Genomic DNA, 25,127 nt, shown 5'->3' on the forward strand with positions numbered 1-25,127 from the left:
ACTTTGGTGAGGCCGCACTTGGAATACTGTGTGCAAATTTCACTGCCTCATTACAAGAAGGATGTGGAAATTTTGGAGAGGGTACAGGAGATTTAATAGGATGTTGCCTGGTCTAGAGGTTATGAATTATGGGGAGAGACTGACAAACTTGGGTTATTTTCACGGGAGTGTCGAAGGATGCAGGGAGATCGGTTAGAGATTTATAAAATCACATGAGGCATTGATGGGGTGGACAGTCAGAAAAATTTCCCTAGGCAAGAGGGGCAAGTTAAAGGTGAAGGAGAGAAAATTTAAGGGATATGTGAGGGGAAAATATTTCACACAGAGAGTGCTGGATGCCAGCAGTAGTGGTGGAAGCAGATGCAATAATAGTGTTTAAGTGGCTTCTGGATAGATCCTTAAATATGAAGGACTTTGAAGGGCTATCTATCAGGTGCAAAGAGAAGAGCTTCAATTTGATTTTGAGACAGATGTGTGGGACGAAGGGCCCTTTCCTGTACTGTTCTCTGTTCAATATATTCCCATTTTTATCTCTCCCCCTCCCAGGTTAATACTGGAATTCACTTTCCAGCTGCTGAGAATGGCTAACATGACTGCCATTTATAGTATTCCAATGTCCGGCCAAAATCTTGTTGAGTAATTTTGATCATGAGTGTAAGTCAGTTGAATGAAATGGAACCAAGTGGTTTAAAATATTCAATAAATAAACATAAAAATTGCTAAAAAAAAAAATACTCAGCAAACCCTAAGAAAATAACAGCACCTTGACAATGAGAAAATTAATTTTGAAGGTTGATGATCTTTTTTAGTTTTGACCTATTTCATATTTCCTTGTGGCCCAGAGGGAGGCCATTTGGACCCATCAACCATCCCATCCAATTCTGCAGCTTATTTTTCCATCAACTATACTCTGGATGTCACGAACCTCAGACTAAAGGTGCTTTTCTGGGCTGGTAGATGAGTAACCTGTCCATGACGTCATGCATTGCCAAACCAAGGCCATCCACAAACCAGAGGAAGAACAGATTATATACTGTCTGAGCATTCTCCAACCAGACACCATCAATATTAGACCTCCAATTTCCCTCCCCCATATCTCTGTCTTCCTAACCCTTTGTCTCCTATCCACTGGGTCTCCACCACCTTCCTTTCCCTCTCCTATTACCCTTCTCAGCCTTTGACCTTCTCCCCTATCATTTCTCAACTTCCTTTTCTACCCTCCCACCAGTTACCTCTTACCTGTTAGCCTGTATTCCTACCCCTGCCCCTTCCTCCCTCCTCTCTTCTCCTCCCTCTCCATTACCCCCCCCCCACCTTTTTATTCAGGTGCTTACACCTGATGAAGGACTTGGGCATGAAATATCAAAGTCTTTTTCTGTTTGTAATGCTGCATGACCTGTTGAGTTTCTCCAGCTCTTGTGTGTGCTGAGGTTTTCTGGTTTTTCTCTATTTGATGGTTTTCAAATTGGTAATTATTTTATCATGTGATCGCCTCAACATGACACAAGTAAATGTCTCCTCTGAATAAAACGAGATGATCAATACTCACCTTTACTTGTGCCCTGTAACAACCTGATTTAATTTCTTTTAAAAATACTTTTATTGAGTTTAATACAAAAATGCACAAATCTAAATCCAATATATAGGATGGAATATAAGAAAAGACTGATCATTTGTACATTTCAAATAAAGCCTTGATCATACATGGTACAAATTGTCTGCACCTTTCCCAATCCAACCTGTTCTATCCATATATTAAAAAAGGAAAAGAACTCCTCCCCCCCCCCCCCCCCACCATTAATCGAATTCCATTAATCAAGGTTAACATAGAAAATGAAGGATGACATTCGGAAACCAGACAGCACTGGTCGACTGCATCCAAACACCTCATCCTTTGAATTATGGTCATACTCCATGACTGGGCCCCACGTCTTATAAAAGGTCACCTTCTTTAAAGTATTTTTATTGAGTTAGACATATAAACTTACATACCAAATTATAAGGAAAACACACACCAAGTCATCTCACATACATACAAGTACAAAGTAAAAAGTGGATGGAACTTCATTAGACGGTTCCTTAATCCACATGAGAGACAAGTAATTGAATTAATCTATGATAACTGTGTTGACTCCATATTTGCAAAATTAATCCAAATAAAAATTGATACATCTTTAACATTATGTCTGATTTTTTTCTAAACACAGGAAGGCCATGACCTCCTGTAACCATTGAGTATGAGTAGGTGGGGAACTGCCTTTCCATTTCATCAGAATTGCCCGTCTGGCTATCAGTGAGGTAAACGCTGAAGTTTGCTTCTGGAGTCAAGACTATTTCCTCTTCCTGAGAGAGAAAAAAAACACAAATCGAGCGAATGGCTCGAATTAAAGTTTGAAAATAATTTTTCCAAAAATCTTCTAAACTTGGGCAAACCCAAAACAAGTGCATCAATGAAGGCTTGAAAATTTTACGTTTCTCACAGAATTAATCGATAGCAGAATAAAAGTGAGATAGTTTAACTTTTGAAATATATGCTCGAAGCACCACTTCGAATTGCAACAAACAATATCATGCACAGAAGGGATTTAATTTAAATAAGTTGAAAAATAAGCAAGTTGTTTTGGCCCAGTCTATTTTTATTGTTAAATTAGAGATACAGCATGGGAATAGACCTTTCCACTCCACAATTCCATGCTCCCTAAATACACCAAAGACTAACCCTGTAGGTTTTTGGAGGGTGGTATGAAACTGGAGTACCCAGAGGGAACCGCACGTGGTCATGGAGAGAATGCATAATCGTCTTACAGATTTGAACCAGGGTCACTGACGCTGTAATAGTGTTGCACTAAACTACTATGCAAACCATGCCATTATGAAATAATCATTGAGAGTTGCCTCGCTAAAATAAGCTCATTGTCCACACAGAAACAATGCAAGCGACTGTGGTGTACAAGTGCAGAAGGCGTGCACAGGGGCTGCCGAACACAACATATGCCTCTGGCTGACGGGACTGACTGTGGCCAAAAGATGGTAAGCTCTGCAGAGTTAGTGTTCTGGGCAGCGATGCATCTTGGAAACCAGATGTCCATAAGCTGCCAGACATCGGTACCCTGCGACAATTAAGCCATAATTCCGTGCTTGAGTAGCTCAGCAATGCCTATTGGGAAAAGAAGGTGTTGGTTGGTTTAGACCAGACACAGAATTGCTGAGATGACTCTGAGGGTTAGACAGCATGCATGGGTAGACGTGGCTAGTCAACTTTCATGTCGGGACCCTCCTATCGCAACCCAGGATGGTCCAGATTCCAAAAAAATTGATTGTCCATTTTCACCTGTGGATGCTGTCTGACCAGCAGAGTTCCTCCAGCAATTCTGTCTTTGCTCAGACTTCCAGCATCCCCAGCTCTACTATTTCTCTGTTGGTTAGTTTGGATTCTGCCATGTTGCTGAGAGTGAGGAATTGCCTCCATCAGTTGCACTTTCCTAGGGTTTTCCACCTGCTTTTGGACTGCCTCTGATTCACAAAATGTTATTTTGTGTCTTTGTGGCTGCAGAGCTGTGTGAGCACTGGAGGAGGATCCACAGATACTCAGTGACTCTGAAGGGATTATTTTGCTTCTTTCTCTTATACTGTAAAGGGTGGTAGCTAATGGTAACTCTTTGTCTGCTTTAGAGCAGGAAGAAGGCAATTTGTGTAATATTACATGTTAGAACCATAGAACCATTAAAATTTACAGCACAGAAAACAGTCCCTTAAGCCCTTCTACTCTGTGGCAAACTTTTATTCTGCCTTGTTCCACTGACCTGCACCCATCTATAATCTTCCAGACTGTCTCCATCCATGTACCTGTCCAAATTCTTCTTAACTGTGAAAATTGAGCCCACATTCACCACTTTATTCCATACTCTCACCGCTCTCTGTGTGAAGAAGTTCACCCCAATGATCTACCTAAACTTTTCACCTACCCTCAGTGGAAGTCCTGGTAACATCCTCGCCAATCTCCTCTGCACCCATACCAATGTTCAGTCCATTCTGCGACCTACCTGCGGTTCAGCCCAACTGTCTTCCAATGGTTGATTTGTTGCTCTGTACCATGGTACATCTGCTCTGACAGTGAGGATCCCAATTAAAGCTCGTTTCTTCACTCAGCATCCAGAGGAAGCAAGGGTAACCAACGTTTTGGGCCTGGGCCCTTTGTCAGTGATAAGCAAAAACAGACAGGTGCCTGAATACGATGTTGTGGTGAGGGGGAGGAGGAGGAACACTTCACCGCTGAATCTTTTACTGGATCCAGTGCTCCCTGTGTGGCCTCCTCTACATCAGAGAGACTGGTCTTGGCTGGGAGACTGTTTCATTAAGGACCTTTGCCCTGCCTGCTGCAACCGCAAGGTCCGGTCCTCCCACTGGCCAACCACTTCAATTCGGCATCCCATTCCCACACCAATCCGTGGCCTCATGCACTTCCAAACCAAGACCACCCTCAAATTGGAGGAACAACACCTCATATTCTGTCTGGGCACCCTCCAGCCAGACAGTATTAGCATAAATTCTGTTTCTGTTGAACCCCTCCCCTGAGTCTTTCTCTCCCCCAACCCTCTGTGTATTTCGCTCCAGCTTCCCTTTACCTTCCTTCCCTTACAGTTGCCCTCTCTCATCACCTCAGCTTTGTTCTCTTTTACTGTCCCACCTGTTTGCCTGAGCTCCTCTCCATGTCCCTCCTTCCCTGCTCTCTTCTCCTCCTCTCACCCACCCCCCCACCTTTTTATTCAGGTGCCTTTGCTTATACCTGATGAAGGATTGATTGCCCTTTACTTCCCATGGATTGTGCGTGACCTGCTGAGTTTCTCCAGGACGTTTGTGTGTTTCACTCCACCCCAATGCCTGTAGACTTCATTGTTTAACTGAAAGGCTCATTTCCTGCTTTGTGTGATGACAGCACTGCCAGCGTGGAGTTTGTGTGAGCAGAGGCTCGTCAGGCAGGACGGTGGATGGAGAATGGGGACCTTGGGGACAGTACGGAGCATGCTCCAGGCCATGCGGAGGAGGGATCCGAAGCGCAGTCCGAGACTGTAACCAGCCAGGGTAAGCTGCCTGCCAACACCTCGAAGCTTTCCTCAGTGAGGTCAGGGTTCCTCAATCTCGCAGGTCTCAAAATTCCCCCTGCACAGGAAATGCCTGCCCGCTGAGTGGGGGTCCACAGAGTGGGGAGGCCTGCTCCCTCTCCATTGGTGTCCTGGTGATAGCCACCACAGCTATTCCCTAATGAAATTAACATTGGATTTTGTGGGAATTTGATTCCTGTAACTTATTCTAAATAACCTGGCAAATTTGACCAAAAAAGTTTACCTGCTGTTTCTCCAGCATTACACTAGACTTCAGAATTTCTTGTTATCTTCCACTTGGTTGATAATCCATACAGTACCTGAGATCTTCATCCCCCCCCTCCACCCCCCACCCTCCCACCAGTGCAGACTGACGACACTGGACCGTCTCCAAAGCATGGTGCAGTAAGTCACCCAGAGCACTGAGACAACTGCTCCCAAATCCTTGCGCGCTGTGTCCCAGCAGAAGATGCACCAACATCCTGCCTTTTACTGGCCCTTCAATGTGTCCCAACCAAGTTCTGGTACTTGCTCCCCATCATCTCTGTGGAAACACCATCAGCAGATGGACTGGAAAACCTCCCCAAGGGCAATCAATATGCTGGTCTCACCACTGACATTGTCAATTTAACAAATTCACCATAAAACCCTTTTGCTGCTGTAAATAATTTTTAAATTTAAATTCAATCTAATTTTTTATTTAATTGAATTTAATTTAGACAAACTGCATGGTAAAAGGCCATTTCGCGCCATGCTGCCCAATTACACCCAATTGACATACAACCCCAATATGTTTTAAACGGGTGAGAGGAAACCAAAGCGCATGGGGAAATCCTCTCAGACACTGGGAGAACGCATAAACTCCTTACAGACAGCGTGGGATTCGAACCCAAGTCTCAATCGCTGGTGCTGTAACAGTGATGCTAACTGTGTCACTGTGTGAATAAATTTGTATATTTTCAGGAGTGAAGAGACTAGCTTCTTGGTGTAGCCTGTGCATGTAAAGATAACACTGTCAATTCTGTAGGTTTCAATTTGTAGCACGGTTAACAAGGCTGTTAAAACAGAGCAATTACAGTGTCACTGACGCAGGTTTGAACCGTCTCTGTCTACATTCTTCCTGTGACCACAAGGGTTTTCTCTGGGTCCTCTGGTTTCCTCCCACCTCCAAAAAAAAGCCAGCACAGTTAGTTGGGAGGTTAAAATGTGTCCAATTGGGCAGCACGGGTTTGAGGACTGGAGTGGCAGAGAAAGGGGATATTTGACAGAAGTAGTCTTTTTCCACTGAGACAAGAAATGGAAAACATTGGTTAAAGCTGAAGGAGAAAATGTTTAAACGAGCATTATGGGGAGTAAAAACACAGAAATGCTGGAGAACTCGGCACATCACATTAGAGTCCACAGGAGATAAAGATTTAAAACATGTTTCTGGCCAGAAACCTTCATCCGGTATAAGCAAAACATAGACAAGCAACTGGATAAAAAAGGCTGGGGAGGAGGGAAGAAGAGTGGGGGGGGGGGGGGTGGGGGGTGGAGGGAGAGAGAGAGAGAGAGAGAGAGAGCGAGAGAGCGAGAGAGCGATCCACACTATTGCAGTGGAGAGAGCAAAGGAGTTCATTGAAGCAATCTCCAAGTCTGCATCCAGACACTCTAATGTAAAGGAGGCCACAGTGGGAACCCCTGCAAATTCACAAGTGAAGTGTTTCACGTGGAAGGAGTGTTTGGGGCCTCGAATGATGGTAAGGGAGGCATTATGGGCCCCAATGTAGCATCTCCCGCAGACACAGGACTAGATGCCAAGAGAGCTATTGGTAGAAAGGGACGAATAGCCAAGGAGGTCACAGAGGGAGCAATCTCTATAGAACATTAAGTGGAACATTTTCACACAGAATTTCGAGAGTATGGAATGAGCTGGCTCCTGAAGAGGGTCAATTTCATCATTTATGATGTTAATAGAGGTTCATAGATGGGAGGGCTATGGAGGGCAAGGGTCTGGATGCAGGTCGACTGGTCTCTGCAGAATAATAGTTCAGCACAGACTAAATGTGCCAGAAGGTCCTTCCACTGTGCTGTATTGCTAAAATTAAAATTACTTGCCTGTTATCTAACCTTGTTCCATACCTCACTCAGCCCCAGGAACGGTGGCAAGTACTGCATAGGTCGCAGGATGAAGTTCCAATCCTGTAACACCGAGCCATGTGCAAAGGGAAGCAAGGACTTCAGAGAGCAGCAGTGCTCAGAGTTTAATGGGAAACATTTCAATATTAATGGTTTACCCCAAAACGTGCACTGGCTCCCCAAGTACAGTGGTGGTACGTATCCCCAACACTCCACGGTACGGTTTGGTGATATGTATCTCTTACACTCCATGGCGCAGTTTGGTAGTACGTATCCCCTACTCTCCAAGGCGCGGTTTGGTGGTACGTATCCTTAACACTGCATGGTGCGGTTTGGTGGTCCACATCCCCAACACTCTATGGCGCGGTTTGGTGGTTTGTATCCCCAACACTCCATGGCGTGGTTTGGTGGTACTTATCCCCAACACTCCATGGTGTGGTTTGGTGGTTTGTATCCCCAACACTCCTTGGTGCGATTTGGTGGTACGTGTCCCCAACACTCCACAGGTGCGGTTTGGTGATACGTATCCCCCACACTCCATGGCGCGGTTTAGTGTAATCCACGAGTGTGTGGAGGCCATTTAATTGTGCCTGTGTTTAATTGTGCTTTTGTTTCTGTGTAGTTCTAATGAAGGATCGTTGTAAGCTCTTGTGCCGCGTGGCCGGGACCACGGCATATTATCAGTTGAAGGATTGGGTGACTGATGGCACACCATGTGGCCCCGACACATATGACATTTGTGTACAAGGCCTGTGCAGAGTAAGTTATGAAAAAAGCATCTTGGTGGAACTCGAGGGCATCTTTGCACCTGTGTGTTAGCACCTTGGGAGAAGATGGTCATTCCAGACAGCACTGCGACTGGCACTCCGCTGCATCGACATATCTGTTCATTGACTTTTTCATTGTCACATGTATCCAGATACATTGAGAACCTTTTTTTGGCACGCTATCTAAGTGAGTTGACCCAAACATTGTTCAGCAGGTAGTGGTTTAATAAAACAAAAGTGCATAGTCTAGTGTTACAGTGAGTCACAGAGTGCAGGGTAGGGTGTTACAGACAGTCACAGAGTGCAGGGTGCGGTGTTACAGTAAGTCACAGAGTGCAGGGTTACTGTGAATCACAGAGTGCAGTATGTGGGGTTACTTGGTTTGTAGAAAAGTACAGTTACACAGTGAGAGACCATCAACTTTTATCAATTTGAGCGTCTGGTAATAGCCATAAAAAAAACTGTTCTTGAATCTGGTGGTTTATGTTTTCGTTCATCTATCTTCTGCCTGATGGGAAGGGAGAAGGTTGCTGTAGAAGCTGATTGGGTAGCTCAGGAGGTGTGTGTTGTGTTGGCCTTCATTGGTCAGGGAATGGAGTTGAATAGCCATGAGGTAATGTTGAAGCTCTGTAAAACTCTGGTTAGACCCCACTTGGATTATTGTGTTCGGTTCTGGGTGCCTCATTACAGGAAGGATGCAGATGCTTTGGAGATGGTGCAGAGGAAATTTGCCTGGATTGAAACAAGATTGACAGATCTAGGGCTTTTCCCAAGAATACAAGATAAAGGAATAGAAGTAGGCCATTCAGCCCATTGAGTCTGCTCTTGATCTCTACCCTGAGCTAAACTGTTCTCACATATAGGTCCAATTTCTGGCCTTTTCCCCATATCCCTTGATACCCTGACTAATTAGATACCTATCAATCTCCTCCTTAAGCTCCCCAATTTATCAGGCCTCCAATGGTGTATGTGGCAACAAATTCCACAAATCTACGATCCTCTGGCTGAAGAAATTTATCCTCATCTTTGTTTTAGATGGGTACCTTCTAATTCTAAGACTTTTCCCTCTTGTCCTGGATTCACCCACCAAGGGAAACATCTTATTAACATCTACTCTATCCAATCCTTTCAATATTTGAAATGTTTCTATGAGATCCCCTCTCATTCTTCTATACTCCAATGAATACAGTCCAAGAGCTGCTAAACATTTCTCATGTGTTCACTCTTACATACCAGGAATCATCCTTGTAGATCTTCTCTGAACTCTCTCTATCGTTATTACATCCTTTCTAAGATAGGGGGCCCAATAGTTCTCCAAATGAGGTCTCACCAGTGCCCCATGGAGCCTCATCAACATCTCTTTACTCTTTTACACTATTCCCCTTGAAATGAATGCCAACATAGCATTCACTTTCTTTACTGCCGATCCAACCTGATAGTTAATATTTTGGTTATCCTGCACGAGGACCCCCAAGTCCTTTTCCACTTCCAAATTTTGGATTTTCTCCCCATCCAAGTAATAATTTGCCTGTTTATTTCCTCTTCTAAAATGTACAACTGTACTTTTCTCAACATTATATCTCATCTGCCATTTCTTTACCCACTCTGCTAAACTGTCCAAGTCTCTCTGCAACCTTTCGGTTTCTTCAACACTTCCTACTCTACCACCTATCTTGGTATCATCTAAAAACTTCACCACAAAACCATTCAGTCCATAATATAAATCATCAATATACATTGTAAACACTGGCCCCCAACACTGACCCATGCGGAACACCACGAATAACCAGCAACCAACCAGAACAGGACCCCTTTATTCCCAGCCTTTACATCCTGCCTCTCAGCCAATGCTCCACCCAATCTAGTGTCTTTCCTGTAATTCCATGGGCCCTCATCTTATTAAACAGCCTCTTAGGTGGCACCTTATTGAAACTTTTTGAAAATCCAAATACACAACACCCACAGCCTCTCCCTGGTCCACCCAACATGAGATTTGCTCAAAAAATTCCAATAGGCTGGTCAGGCAGCATCTTCCCTTCATGAAATCATGTTGGCTTGGACCTGTCATGTCATGCACCTCGAGGTGTTTGATAACCTCGTCCTTGAAGATCGATTCCAATAACTTTCCAGTTAGCAACTAATAGAGCTATAATTTCCATTTTTCTGCCTCCCTCCTTTTTTTTTTACCTTTTTTTAAACAGCAGAACTACATTGGTGACCTTTCAATCCTCTGGAACCATGCCAGAGTCTATTGATTTCTGGAAAATCAATACTAATGCTTCCACAATCTCCATATAACCATATAACCATATACAGCACAGAACAGGCCAGTTTGGCCCTACTAGTCCATGCCAGAACAAATCCGCACCCTACTAGTCCCACTGACCAGCACCTGATCCATACCCCTCCAATCCTCTCCCCTCCATGTAATAATCCAGTCTTTCCTTAAATGTAAATAACGTTCCTGCTTCAACCACCTCCGCCGGAAGCTTATTCCACATCTCAAGAAATTTCCCCTCATGTTCCCCTTATAATTTTCCCCTTTCAATCTCAAACCATGGCCTATGGTTTGAATATCCCCCACTTTTAATTGAAAAAGCCTATCCACGTTGACTCTCTCTGTCCCTTTTAAAATCTTGAACACCTCCATCAAATCCCCCCTCAATCTTCTACGCTTCAGAGAAAAAAGCCCCAGGCTGCTCAACCTTTCTCTGTAACTCAAACATTCTCGTGAATCTTCTCTACACTCTCTCTATTTTGTTTATATCCTTCCTATAATTTGGTGATCAAAACTGCACACAGTATTCCAAATTTGGCCTCACGAATGCTTTGTACAATTTCATCATAACATCCCAACTCTTGAATGCAATACTCCGATTTAAGAAGGCATCCCAAATGTCTTCTTCACCACTCTATCTAACTGAGTATCAACTTTGAGGGTACTGTTTACCATAACTCCTAAATCCCTTTGTAGCTCTGCATTCCTCAATTGTCTACCATTCAATGTATATGACCTATTTAGATTTGCCTTTCCAAAATGCAACACTTCACACTTATCCGTATTACATTCCATCAGCCATTTCTCAGTGCACTCCTCTAGTTTTCCTATATCTCTTTTTAAGCTACGGTAATCTTCCTCACTGTCCACAATACCCCCAAAAGCCACCTCCTTCAGCTTTGACCCATCTACTTCAGATGGGTGTACCTCATCTAGCCCAGGAGACTTATCTACCTTTAGTCCATTCAGTTTACTAATTACTAGAGTCCATTATCTCTCTAGTAATCCTGACTGTACTTAGTTCTTTTCCCTGAGACCTCTGACTATCAGGTATATAGCTGTTGTCTTCCTCAGTGAAGCTGATGCAAAATACTCATTTAGTTCCTCTGTCATCTCTTTGTTCCCCATTATAATTTCTCCAGCATCATTCTCAATCGGTTCTAGATCTACCCATGTCTCTCTCTTTTACTTTTCATATGTTTAAAAAAATCTTAGTATCTTTTGTATGTTATTTGCCAACTGCTTTTCTAATTCATCTTTTCTTTCCTAATGATTTTCTTTGTCTCTATCTGTAAGTTTTTAAAAGTTCCCTAGTCCTGTTTTTCAACTAATTTTGGTTCTTGTCTGCCCTCCCTTTTGCTTTTATTTAACCTCTCTTGTTGGCCACATTTGTGCCATTTTCCATTCATAATTTTATTTGTTTTTAGAATATATCCTTCACCTTCCTTATTTCATGTAGAAATATCATCCACTTCAGTTCTGACGTCCCTCCATCTAGCTCACTTTTCCAGTTAACATGGCCTAACCCTCTCTCACACCACTGTAATTTCCTTCGTTCTACTGAAATAATGACATACCTGATATCAGCTTTTCCTTTTCAAATTTAAACTGATCTCAATCGTGTTATGATCACTACTTCCTAAGGGTTCCATTATCTTTAATTCCCTAATCACCTCAGGTTCATAACAGATCACCCAATCCAAAATCGCCGAACCCTCGGTGGACTTATCAACCAGCTGCTCCAAAAAGCCATCCTATAGGTATTCTACAAACTCTCTCTCCTGAGATCCGATTTGACATTTTCCTTCTGACACACTTTTTCCATTTCCAGCTGTAAGTTAGCTGCTCTTTGGGGGCCTGTAGGGTCCCAATAGTTACTGCCAATAGAGTCGTTTTACCCTTGCCATTTCTTAACTCAACTCATAAGGATTCTATGATCTCTGACCCTATGTCCCTTCTTTCTAGTGATTTAATATGATTGTTTACTATCAGGGCCAAGCCACCCCCTCTATCTACCTATCTTTTCTATCCACTGTTTACCCTTGGACATTCAGGTCCTAATCACATCCATCATTAAGCCAAGTTTTAGTCATGGCCACAATGTCATATCTTTCAATCTGTAGCTGTACAACAAGGTCATCTACTTTATTCCTAATGCTCTGTGCATTGAAGTACCGGACCCCGAGTCCAGTATCTGTAACTGATGTTGCTGTCTCTCTATTGTTCATCAAATTATCCTGTCTTTTCACCTCCTGTCCTTTTTGTCTTCTTAGCTGCACATTATTGTTGATTTTTTTCTAATTTCCTTTTTCTCAACCCTAATACCCTGTTGCCTTCTACCCTAATCTCTGCACTCACATTCTGATTCCCACCACCCCACCACCTCTGTCAGACTAGTTTAAACCCTCCCCATTCGCTCTAGTCTTGCAGGAGATCGATCCCCCTCCAGTTCAGATGCAGCTCCTGCCCCCTGCACCAATTCATCTGTCATAACTTCCTGTTCCTACCCTCACTGGCACATAGCAAAGGCAGCAATCCTGACATTACCAACCTTGAGATCCTGCTTTTTAACTTCTTTCCTAACTTGCTGTGTTCCCTCTTCAAGACTTCATCACTACACCTCTCTATCTTATTGGTCCCCATGTTAGACCCAGCTTGGGCAGGTCACTTAATGAGACTGTCCTCCCATCCGTCCGGGTACTCAATATAAGCATAGTGCAGGTTCGCGTGAAGCAGCATTACCTGGTCCACTAGGGGGCTGTTTTTTGAGTACCGGACATGATGTCTCAGTAGGACAGGTTCAGGAACAGTCAGCCAAGCTGGTGTGGTCGTTCCTGATTCTGACTTCTGTGGGAATGAGAACATGCATTTGTGTGGGGTAGTGTTGGTGGCAGTACATAACAGATACCTGGTGGAGAGTAGGGTGTTTGGGAGGACGTCCTGCCAGTGAGGCCTTTAAACCAGAGGGAAAATGTGATTACTTTCCAGAGAGTGGCATTCTCCTTTTTGACCTGCCCGTTACCATGTGGGACCCAGGAATCGTTTGAGTACCTTTTGGGTTTGGGGTGGTGGGAGGTCATGAGAGGGTGCATATGGTCAGGATCCAGCCTTACCACCCCGTTTTCCACCACGCAACCTAGAATTGCGATGCGAGTGGTCCGGAACACACACTTCTCGAAATTATACGTTAGGTTCAGCCGTTTTGCGGTTTGGAAGAATCTCTCAAGGTTGGCGTCATGGTCTTGCGGGTCATGGCCACAGATGGTGACATTATCTAGATACGGGAATGTAGCTGTTAGCCCATTCTGGTCTACCATCTGGTCCATTTCCCGCTGGAGGACCACAACTCCCATCAGTGGCACCAAAGGGGACCCTGAGGAATTGGTACGTGCCCGTACGCTTTGACTGCCATGAAGGGGCAGTCCTCCAGACGGATCAGGAGCTGGTGGAAGGCTGATCGAAGGTCGATGGTGGAAAACACATGGCAATGTCCGTGATTCGCTGGAGTGGGTAAACATCCAAGAGCATGAAGCGGTTGACCATTTGGCTGTAGTCAACCACCATCCACAGCTTCTCCCTGTTTTTCACAACTACTACCTGTGCCCTCCAGGGACTTGCATGGGGCTCAATGATGCCTTTGTCCAGCAGTCTGCGCACCTCACTTTTAATTAATTTCCTGACCCCCAAAGCTGTTCTGCCGGCCTTTGGTGGCGATCGGTTTCCAGTCGGGAGTGAGGTTGGTGAAGAGTGCTGGAGGAGCGACCCGGAGAGTGGGGAGACTACAAGTGGAGCGTCGCGGCATGGGGACTGGCATGGGCTGTTGCTGGCAGGAGGTATCCGGAGTGGAGTGGAGCGGTGGTGAGAGACAGAGAGCGGGGCGTGGGGACCACCATAATGCAGTGACACCGATTTAAAATGGCATTGAAAATCCAAACCCAAAAATACAGGAGCACACAGTTGCAACAGGACTAAAACTTAAAATCCAAAAAGCTGATGCCCTGAACTTTCAAAGTCATCACACCATTACTCCTTGATGTCCGTTGAGTGGGGCTCTTGTGGCCAGTGAAATTTTCTGGTCCATCGGGTGAACTGCCAGCGCACAACGTTGGACCAGGTCTGGGTGAATGAAGCTCTCCATCGAACCTGAATCAAAAAGATAGTTAGCATATTGGTTGTTCACCTTGATGGTTTCCATGGCCCTAGATAAGGGATGTGGTTGGCTTTGATCCAGTGTCACAAATGCAGCGAACGATGCAGGGAGCAGAGCTGCCTGTGTTGGTGCTCCAGCGGAGCTGCCTGTGTTGGTGTCTCCGGAAGCTGGCGGAATGTCGTCACGCATCGCTGGGAGGGTCGTCCGTTGGAGCCTCGCATCACTGGAGTAGGGGCGTAGTGTCTTGGTGCCTAGGCCTGTTGTGTGCTACATTTGCGCGGTGATGTCATCAGAGTGGGTGGTCCGTTGGGGTCTGCCAATGTAGAGACCCAGTTGGAGGGGGCTAACGTGGAGAGCCGTGGCGCCAATAAGTCAGTGGGAGCGAGGGGGCCAAAGTGGAGAGCCGTGGTGCAGGCGATCAGGCGATCCGCCAGGGCCTGCTGGCACAGAGGTCACAGTGGCAGCGGCGTGTGTGGAGTGGACAGTCCATTGGGGTGCAGCATCATGGCAGCGAGGGTGGAGTACTACGAGGGAAACCTCTTCAGCACATGGTTTTTGCGTTGTATCGACAAGTGTTGCCATGTGATCGGTTCATCGCTCTCATTGGATGAGAGTTCTGAGGTTGAGTAGTTTGAATTTGGGGAAGACGGTTGGGCCTCGCATGAGACACTGTGCTTTGTGGCGGCCACCTTGGACCAGCAGACTTTTGCAAAATGGACGTTCTTTTTGCACTTCTGACATCGGGCCTTCCTCGCAGGGCACAGGGATCGACTGTGTTTCTCCATCCCACAGAAGTAACACTTCGGGGCCGCATTGGGTAGCGTGTCAGTGGCGAGGCCATTGACGGGACATGGGGAGGCGAATTAAAAGCAGACATTCAACTCACATCGTGGTGGTGGGCCCATGTCTGGCCAGAGTTCTGTGTGCAGGGCTGCAGCCTCCATCGTTTCTGCAATCTGTACAATCTCCACGACGCTGTCTCCCCTGTGCTCCAACAGTTGTTGTCTCACCTCATTAGACCGAATCCCAGCCACGTAAGCATCCCGTATGAGGTCACTGGTGATCCCAGCTGCTGTTTTATTAGTGCTTGCACATGCTCTGTCCAGTAACCTTAGTGCCTGTAGATAGGCTCTGTAGGACTCACCTGGCTGCTGTCTCCTGGTCGCCAGCATGTGTCTGGCATATACCTTATTCAGAGGTCGTTCATAGAGTCCTTTTAGCACATTCATGGCTGCTGTATAGGAGGTCGCATCCTGTATGTTTTCTTAGACCCTCGTGAACACAATTGACATCAGAGCCAACAGTTTATCTGTGTCTTCCTCCATGATGGGGTCTGAATGCTACAGGTATGCCTCAAAACACCACACCCAGTGCCTGAAATCACTCTGGGCAGTAGCTGACTGTGGGTCGATGCTGAGGCATTCTGGTCGCAGCATTCGCTCCATCCGTTGAAAATCTTTTGGTAATAAAATTGTAACATGTTGAATGACTCAAAGATTTATAGATTCAAACCAAGTCTTTTATTACCAAAAGACTGCAGCGTAGTACATCGAGGTCGACCAGTCCAGACTGACCTGGGTCTGGTTAGGTGCAGCACCTTATGACCTGGCCAATAGGTGTGGCTACAGCTCTCAGCCAATCATTAGCACTATGTACAAATATATACAGAGGTGATAGGATCCCATACTATCACACCCAGCTACCTGCCTCCTGAATTTTAGGGATGACTGCCTCCCTGAAACTCTTGTCTACCGCAACTTCTGCCTCCCTTAAGATCCACAGTTCATCCAATTCCTGCTCCAGTTCCCTAATGTGGGTTGTAAGGAGCTGTAGCTGGATGCACCTTTTGCAGGTGTAGTCATCTGGGACAAGTATGCTGTCCTAGACTTCCCACATCCCACAACCAGAGCAACCCACTGCCCCAGCTGTCTCCATTATCTAAATGTAATTAAAGGATCTAAAGTACCTCACCTGATTTTACCTCTCTGGTAGCAGGCAAGCTCGTTTTCAGCCTTTGCTTGCCGAAGCCTCTTGAGCCAAAGCCTCAAGCTCCACTACTTCCCTGTCCCACACACTCATTGAGCCACTCCTTTAACTCCTGTTACAAGCCCAGAGGACCCCAAAACCCAGTAGCAATAAATATTCACCAATACAAATGGTTACTTCAACAAAAGTTGCTTTTAATTATCTTTAAACATGAAAACAGAATCACTTTTAACTTATCATTATTAACTTAACTAACCTAACTTAACTCCCTTCTAATTCTAAGCGCACATGTGTGTAATGTATGTGTAAATTCAGAAAAGTTCTTTGGTTCACAGTCCAATCTCACATCTCATTCCTCCAAGTTTACTGGTTGCAAACAATTCTTATACTGTGCACAGAATTTAACATTTATAAAGTTCACCAGGCTTTGGTGCTAGAAAGGTAAATGGTTACCGCTCAAGAAGGTTCTTGTCAGTTTTCAGAGGGAGATTTGTTGTTCCTGGTCACCCAAAACTGATTTACTTCTATCAGCCACTTGAGTGTCTTGCCAAAGAAACTTGCCCCCTCAGGGTTCTGTAGGACCCTGTAAAGAGATAATAATCTTTTTCTTTCAGGTCACCCCAGAGTGCCTTTTTATTTCTCTTATTCCAAGTGAAACATTAGACAGCCAGTCCTCTCCTCTTGCATGAACCAGCTTGTCCTGTTCCAGTTCCAGTTGCTGCTCACCACAATCCTCTGGTGTTTTTGAATAAAATTAAAAATAAAAACAGAAGATTGTTAAATTGGAGTTTGATATTACAAGAATATAATCTGCAGATTAACCATATCGGAGGTGGAAATAATGTGATTGCCAATTGTTTGTCAAGGTGTTAAAATTGATCATTTATAGAAATATTCTCAAAATTGAATTACTGTACTATAACATATATATTTTGTATTCTCATCTCTTTAGTGATTTTAAGACTGTTTAGTTATAAATGAATTTTAACTTTAAAGGGGGAAGGTGTGACAGATTATTTGGAGGTGGTTTGGGAGTAATTGTTAGAGCAGCTTGGACACACACATTTTAAAACACAGAATATTTGCAGGACTTTTGCAGAATGCTTTTTGCAGAAGACAACAAAGTATTGACAGCAGCTTGCCTGGGAATATGATTACAAACTGCTTTTGTTTAAGTAACCCTGTGTTGTAGTGCATATCTATTGCTGTTTGTTTTTGGGGTCCTCTGGACTCCGTAACAACTATAAAACTGTAGAACTGAAACCTCTCTCTCTCTCTCTCTCTCTCTCTTTCTCTGTCTCTCTAAAGTTTTACTTTCTCTACTTGCAAAACCATATGATCTACTTAGAACAGCAAGTTCCACTGCAGATAATCTGCGCTCCGACAAGTTCTTTCATCTTTTGCCCCTTGTAAACAACAATCCATTAGTGGTCTATTGGGCAATCTCCAAAGCTTTTGCAAAAGCTGTTGGCCCTGCCATGTCTAGCATGAGCAGAGCTCCAGTATTTTAAATAAGATCTGTTTTAAAGTGTTTATATGTGATCTACACTAACAAACCCTGCCCCAAAACATATCTATATACTGTCACACTACCTCGTCCTTTTATTGGTGTCTGCCAATTAACCCAATTACCTAATCACTTGACTTAACCCTTTGCCCTCCGTGCCTGTTCTCTTTGGAGTGGTGAAGGATTGAGAGGTGACTTTTTACCCGAGGCAACAATAGCAAATGCCAGACAATATTTGTTTAAGGTGAATGGACAAAAGTTTAGGGGAATGTCAGAGGTAAGTTTTTTACACAGGTGGGTTCCTGGAATGCATTGATGGGGATGGTGGTGGAGGCTGCTTCAGTAGAGACGTGTGAAAGACTTGGATAGACACATTAATATTGGAAAAATATAGGGTTATGTGCTGTGATGGAGGGAAGGGTTAGATTGTTGTGGAGTCGGTTTACATAGGTTAACACAACATTGTGGGTTGAAGGGCCTGTACGGTGATGTAGTGTTCAATGTTCTGCATGCTATGTTTGCCCAGGTCAGGATAAATCGGATGCTGAATTGGCATGTTGGAAGGAGACAGGGGGTGGTTGTGCAGGTTTGTTGCTCAGATTGGAGACCTATGACCAGTGGTGTACTGCAAGGGTCAGTGGAGGGGTCACTGTTGTCACTATTGTTTCTCATGTACATTAACGACCTGGGTGACAATATAGATCCTGTGGTTGATAAGTTGATGAATGACAGCAAACTGGGTGGCATGGCAGACAGCGAAAGTGGTCAGATATTGCAACAGTGATAAAGATTATGTGGGAAATAGGGCCAAGAACTGGTCGCTAGAATTTAATCAGACACGAGCAAGGTTTTGCATTTCAGTAGATTGTGCCAAGATGGGACCTTGAGTTCTGGAGCTAGGTCATCAGCAAAGCTGTACGAGACATTGGTGAGACCACACGGGCATGGTTCTGGTCACCTACAAGGGGGATGTGATTAAGCCAGAGAGGGTACAGGAAAGATTGATGGGAATATTGCTGGGACTGACAGACTTGAGTTGCCACAAGAGGCTGGATCAGCTGGGATACTTGAACTTGGAGTGCAGGAGGCATGACAAATCATGAGAGGAGAGTCATAGATAACAACATAGAGAGTTATCATCTTTTCCCCAGGGTAGACCAACCTAAAATTGAAAGATTTAAGGTGAGATGGGAAGAGTTTTACTGGAGCTGAAGGCCATTGTACACTAGTGACTGCAGACACCAGAAGTTGAAGCTAAACACGATCTTTGGGGTGCTCAGTGCAATCGAGTAGCATCCATGGGAGAGATAGATTTAGAGCTGAAAGACTTTATCAAGACTGTCACAAGAAAGGGTTTTGGCTCAGAACTTTTCTCCCATTGATGAAGTTTGACCTGCCAAGTTCCTCCAGCAATTGATGTTAAATGACAGTGGACAAGTACATAGACAGGAAAGGTTCACCGGGAGGTGGGCCAAACACAGAAATATGTGACTAGTTTAAGTAGATAATTAGGATGCTGCCGGGTCTTCAAGGGTTGAGTTACAGGAAACAATTAAACAGGATAGGACTGTATTCCTTGTGTAAAGGTTAAAGACATGTGTTTTTGTTTTTGTTAATTTTATGACTATCCCTTTAAGGATTAATTGTTTTTGTAGTGTTACCATAGTTACTATGATCTCATATGTTGTAATATCCAGGCGAACGGAGAGTTTTGTTTCTCATTCTTCAGAGAACCATGGAAGATACATTAGATCAAAATACTTTTCTTTGAATTCATTTTAATCATCTTATTTTATCTTATTTCATTTTAATCATCTTAATTTTGGTTTAACTGTTTAAAGAAGAATATCATTATTATTATTCAGTATGCTTTATTTACTCAAGTTTTGAAAATCTTGATGGAAAGCTATGTAAAATGGTTATATCAACTAACTGAAGGTTACATAAAGCTGCAACTATGAAATTTGGTTTATTGGAGTGTTAAGATTATAATTTTGAATATCAATGCTTATGTTTCTCAGAAGTTGATATGTTTTCAAATTGGGAAATACGAGAGATTGTAAAGTGTTAACTACACCTTGGAATGAAGAAAAATGAGGGGAGATTTGATCAAGGTTTACAAGATTATGAGAGGTATCGACAGAATGGATGTGAATAGGCTTTTCCCACTTAGACTAGGGCAGATAAATACAAGAGGTTATAGTTTTAAGCTGAAAGGGGAAAGGTTTAGGGGGAACATTAGGGGGAAGTTCTTCACTCAGAGAGTGGTGGGAGTGTGGAATGGGCTGCCATCTGATATGATGAATCTGGATTTTATCATGGGATTTAAGAATAAACTGGATAGATACATGGATGGGAGAGATCTGGAAGGTTATGGAATGGGAGCAGGTCAATGGGACTAGTGGAATAATGATTAGCACAGACTAGAAGTGCCGAATGGCCTGTTTTCTGTGCTGTACCATTCTATGGTTGGCAGGAACATAGAACACAGAAAGAACAGAACCGGAACAGGCCCATCAGCCCACGTGTCTACGCCGAATGATGCCAAGTTCAACTGAATCTCTGTGCCTGCACATGATCCATATCCCTCATTTCCCTGCATATCCCTGTGCTGGCAGCATGGTTGGTGTGGCAGTTAGTGCAATTTTGTTACAGTGTCTGTGATCAGGACTGGGGTTCAATTCCCATGCTGTACATTCTCCCCCTGTCTGTGGGGTTTCCCTGGAGGCCCCAGTTTCCTCCCACTGTTCAAAACCTACCAGGGTTGTAGATCATTTGGGGGTAATTGGGTGGCATGGCCTCGTGGGCTGAAAGGGGCTGTTACTGTGCTATTTTTATTTTAAAATAAATAAATAAATACCTAGAAACCTTTTAAACACTACTCTTGTAATCTGTTTCCACCACTACCCCTGGTAGCCCGTTCCAGGTACCAACCAGTCTGCATAAAAAAAATCAAGCTCTGTATACCTCCTTCAAACATTTCTCCCCTTCACCTTAACTGTCCTTCCTGAGCGTGTGACATTTTTACCCTGGAGAATTACTATGACTCTTCACCATCTCAGAGCCTTTCCTGATTTTATAAACCCTCAGCCTCCGACATACCAGGGAAAACAACAAATTGGGCCAAAGGAGAAGTCTCCCCGCCATAAAACTTGGTGGCCAGTGATCTGTCTGCTCCTTTTTTATTAATAAACATACAAACTTTATTCAAACTACAACATTACAAACACTAAATCCACACAGAGATGCAACTAAAACCAAAATCCACGATAACATGTCACAACCAAACCGTGAGAAGCAGTAATTACGACCACCGCTCTGTTTCACAGTGTTACACATCAAATTAAAAGACGATTTTCATCATCTACCACCCATTGTTCCCTGAACTCAACCACCATCCCCTTGGACTCCATGTGTTCCCACTCCAACACTGCACAGGCCCAGATGTAACCCCAAAAGACGGGCAGATAGTCAGCTCTCCCTATTCCCTTGACCGCTCACTGCCTCAGCTCATGAATGGCAAGTTTCACTCACCCCAACAACAACTCCACAAGGAGATCCACCAAATGCCGGCCTTCTTCTGCACCAGGCAGCCGTAGATCAGGCTTCTGACACATCATTAGTCTGTAGCTGCTAAGTTTCACCATGTTAACCTGGTTGGATAATCTTTAACAATTTTATCCAGTCCCCCAGTCGATGAGGATTTATTTGTTAAATAAATGGACACTATTGTGCATTGACCTTAAGTTATCCCCTAATCTCCAGTCCTTCTTTTCCAGCAAGCAGGCTGTGACCATGTGCTGCATTCCAAATCCCAACGGGACAAATGTGGAGTGTGTGGAGGGGACAATTCATCCTGTCGGATGCTGGCTGGTACCTTTAACAATGTACAATATGGTAAGTTCCATCTCCCACGTGGCCGATAAACAACGGATCAAGAAAGTCTGAAGATGCTAAGGTCGAGTGCAATGTGCAAACGTACCAGAGAAACATCCACAGGCAGTGAAGGGTAACCAACGTGTCAGGCCTGGGCCCCTCATCAGGTATAAACTGAACAACAGTGAGGAGAGAAATCTTATTGCAAGATCCATGCTTCCTTTATTGTAATGTTCACAATCCAGAAAATTTGTCTAAATTTCTAAGGCCACTCATTGGAGGAGTGAGGAGGCTCAGACAGAGTGAGAATGGGAAGGAAACTTGAATCACCAATAACAGGAAGCCTAGCTAGGATCCATCCTGTGGACCGAACCCAGATACCTGGCAGACCTGTCATCTGCTATGTGACTTCTCCACTGTCCAGGACATGGGTGTTCACAGTGTCACATGCTAAACAAAGTCAATTCTTTCCAGCATTTTCTGCTTTTATCATGGATTTCCATCGTACGTGCTCTTCTTTTGTTGGTGTTTGAAAGGAAAGAATTACGTGGTCCCTTTGACATTGTAAGAACACTCCCCAAACATCCTGGAATGGGGGAGGGGTCATGGGGAACTTCAAGTATCTCCTTGTGGAGTTGTAGATGGACCTGATCAAGTTGGCTAATCATGGCTTGAGGAGGCAGGCAGTTGAGGGAGTGGGGAGAACTGACTGCCACCACTCTTTTGGAGTTATGTCTGGGCCACATGGTGTTGGAGCCGGAACACCTGGTGTCTGAGGGGAAGGCGACAGTTCCTGAGACAGTAAGTGAGTTCCAGGGATGATGGACAAGTATCTCTCTGTTGTTCTTACATCCTTGGGCCTATTTAAGAGTCTTTTTAAATGTCCCTGTTGTACCAACCTCCACCATCAGTCCCCAGTAATGTATTCCAGGCACCCACCACACTGTGAATAAAAAGCTTACCTCTGATGTCACCCCTGAATTTTCTTCTGGTGATGTCTAGATCGCTGGTGCACCTCAGGGCTGTGTGCTCAGCCCACTCCTGTTCATGCTAACTGCATCGCCACATCCAGCTCCAACAGTCTCATCAAGTTTGCAGATGACCCAACAGTCGTTGCCCTCTTCATCACAACGATGAATTGCACTACAGAGAAGAGGTGAAAATCTCGTGACGTGGTGCGAGGAACAACCTGAGTCTCAACGTGGACAAGACTAAGGAGATGATCGTGGACTTCAGGAGGACCAGGAACGACCACCCTCCGCTACACGTCAACAACTCTGTAGTGGAGACACCAAGTTCCTTGGAGTTCACTGAACTAGTGACCTATCGTGGATATGCAATATCTTCTCATTTGTCAGGAAGGTGCATCAGCGATTGCACTTCTTGAGAAGACTGAAGCGGGCAAGGTTTCCGGCCCACAACCGTCATCCCTCTACAGAAGCTCTATTGAGAGCGGCCTGGCTGGCTGCATCACAGAGTGGTACAGTTGCTGCAGAGAAATGGATTGGAGGTCAATCCACAGGACCATGAGAGTGGCAGAGAGGATCACTGGAGTCTCCCCCACCCCCCCCTCCCTCCACATTTGATGTGATTTTCCAGGATCGTTGTCTGAAGAGAGTGCTCAAATGAATGAAGACCCCTTTCATCCTGCACACAGCATCCTTTAGCTGCTTCTGTAAGGAAAGAGATACAGGGGTATCATGAGGATGAGGAACAGCTTCTTCCCACGGGCAGTGAGAATGCTGAATGACCAAAGGAACCGCTCAGAGTAACCACCTGAGACTCTCATATTCATGAAATAATATCTATTTGTATATATGAATTCTTGTCCTGCATAAGTATTGTTTGTCTGTATGTGCGTTATGGTTGTGTGTCTGTGTGTTTTGTACTGAGGAGTGGAGAACGCTGTTTCATTGGGTTGTACTTATACAAACAGATGATAATAAATTTGACTTGACCAGTCTCTAGACTACCGATCCTCAGACCAGTTTGTCAATGTCCACGTTTTTGAAATTGTTTGGAATTAAATCCCTTGGCTGTCATGCTAGTAGGGCCTGCACAGTTAGCGTATTGATTAGTGCAATATTATTACAGTGCCAGTGACTGCCGCTGTCTGTAAGGAATTTGTACGTTCTCCTTGTGTCTGCGCAGGTTTCCTCTGGGTGCTCCGGTTTTCTCCCATGTACAGTCCCAGGCAACTCAATCTCTCTTCATCGGCTAAACCCCTCATATCCAGAATCAACCTGGTGAACCTCTGCCCCACCTCTAAGGCTAGTTTATCACTTCTCATGTAAGGAGACCAGAACTGCAATGCAGGGTTCCAGGCACGGTCTCAGCAGTCCCCTGTACAGCTGAGGGAGGTCCTCCCTGCTGTTAAATTCAATCCCTCCAACCAGGAAGGAAGATTCAGAATGTTTGTCAATTAGCCACGGTGTTTCCTAGGTTACAGTGATCATTGCACTTCAAGTGGGTAAACGTACGCTTCATCCACCTGATCTCTGGAAAGGCCCAAGATGTTGTTGATGAGAAACAAGTCCAGTGGAAAGTTGGACATTAAAGATCCAGCCTCAGCTTGTGAAGGGATGTTAATGGATTTTCCTTTGCACCTAATTTATGATTTATTTGAAGGGTACAATGTTGTCGTGAGAATACCTTCGGGGGCCACAAACATTGAGGTGCAGCAGCACAGTTATTCCGGGAAACCAGAGGATGACAACTACCTTGGTAAGCACTTGGAGCACATTGCGGTTGCTTTGCTCATAACCTGTTCCACTTTGTAAAGCTGGGACCATGATCTGTTTTGCCTTCAACAGTCCAGGCAACTCCTGTCCATCAATAATTGCAATTTGGACTTCCTCCTCTGTCTCCTAGCTTGCAAGCAGCAAATATGTTCCACTTTTCAGTCTGTAGTCAGATAGCCGTCGACTGAAGTAAACTTGAACACAGAGATTGATGGAAGTACCGAATATACTTGTGTAATAATCACATTTTGAGGACCAATTTTTAGGGTATAATGTGGGGGGTCGACCATTACATCCATACTACTTTTGACCGCGGTAAGTACCTATGTGGTTTGAGACATTGGGCGTTCTGATTGGTGGGCAGCCAGCCAGGACTAGGTAGGTAAGTCCACATTTGGGGATCAGGAGTTTGAATGGGTGGGCAGGTGGCCAAGACCAGGTGGTAAGTCTTTGGGAGCTCGGAGGGGTGGGCAGGTTGCCGGGACAGGGGGGTGAGTCCACATTTGAGGCTTCAGGGACTTGGATGGGCAAGTGGGTGGCTGGGACCATGTTTGGGGCTCTCAGATGGGAGGGCAGGTGGCTGGGTCCAGGTGGTAAGCCCA

The 25,127-nt window shown here is 44.6% G+C and overlaps 1 protein-coding gene across 6 annotated transcripts in view; it reads left to right on the plus strand.

Moving 5' to 3' along the window:
* Positions 1-25,127, plus strand: part of LOC138745789 (A disintegrin and metalloproteinase with thrombospondin motifs 20-like) — a 381,593-nt gene that overhangs the window by 181,243 nt on the left and 175,223 nt on the right. For all 6 annotated transcript variants that reach the window (XM_069903086.1, XM_069903087.1, XM_069903089.1 and 3 more), the window contains 6 exons: positions 2,926-3,030; positions 4,937-5,082; positions 7,233-7,414; positions 7,843-7,979; positions 21,688-21,805; positions 24,413-24,508. In XM_069903086.1, the coding sequence (XP_069759187.1) occupies positions 2,926-3,030; positions 4,937-5,082; positions 7,233-7,414; positions 7,843-7,979; positions 21,688-21,805; positions 24,413-24,508 (784 nt within the window). The remainder of the gene's footprint in view (positions 1-2,925; positions 3,031-4,936; positions 5,083-7,232; positions 7,415-7,842; positions 7,980-21,687; positions 21,806-24,412; positions 24,509-25,127) is intronic.

Source organism: Narcine bancroftii, chromosome 11 (assembly GCF_036971445.1).
Source record: "Narcine bancroftii isolate sNarBan1 chromosome 11, sNarBan1.hap1, whole genome shotgun sequence".
Lineage (NCBI taxonomy): Eukaryota > Metazoa > Chordata > Chondrichthyes > Torpediniformes > Narcinidae > Narcine > Narcine bancroftii.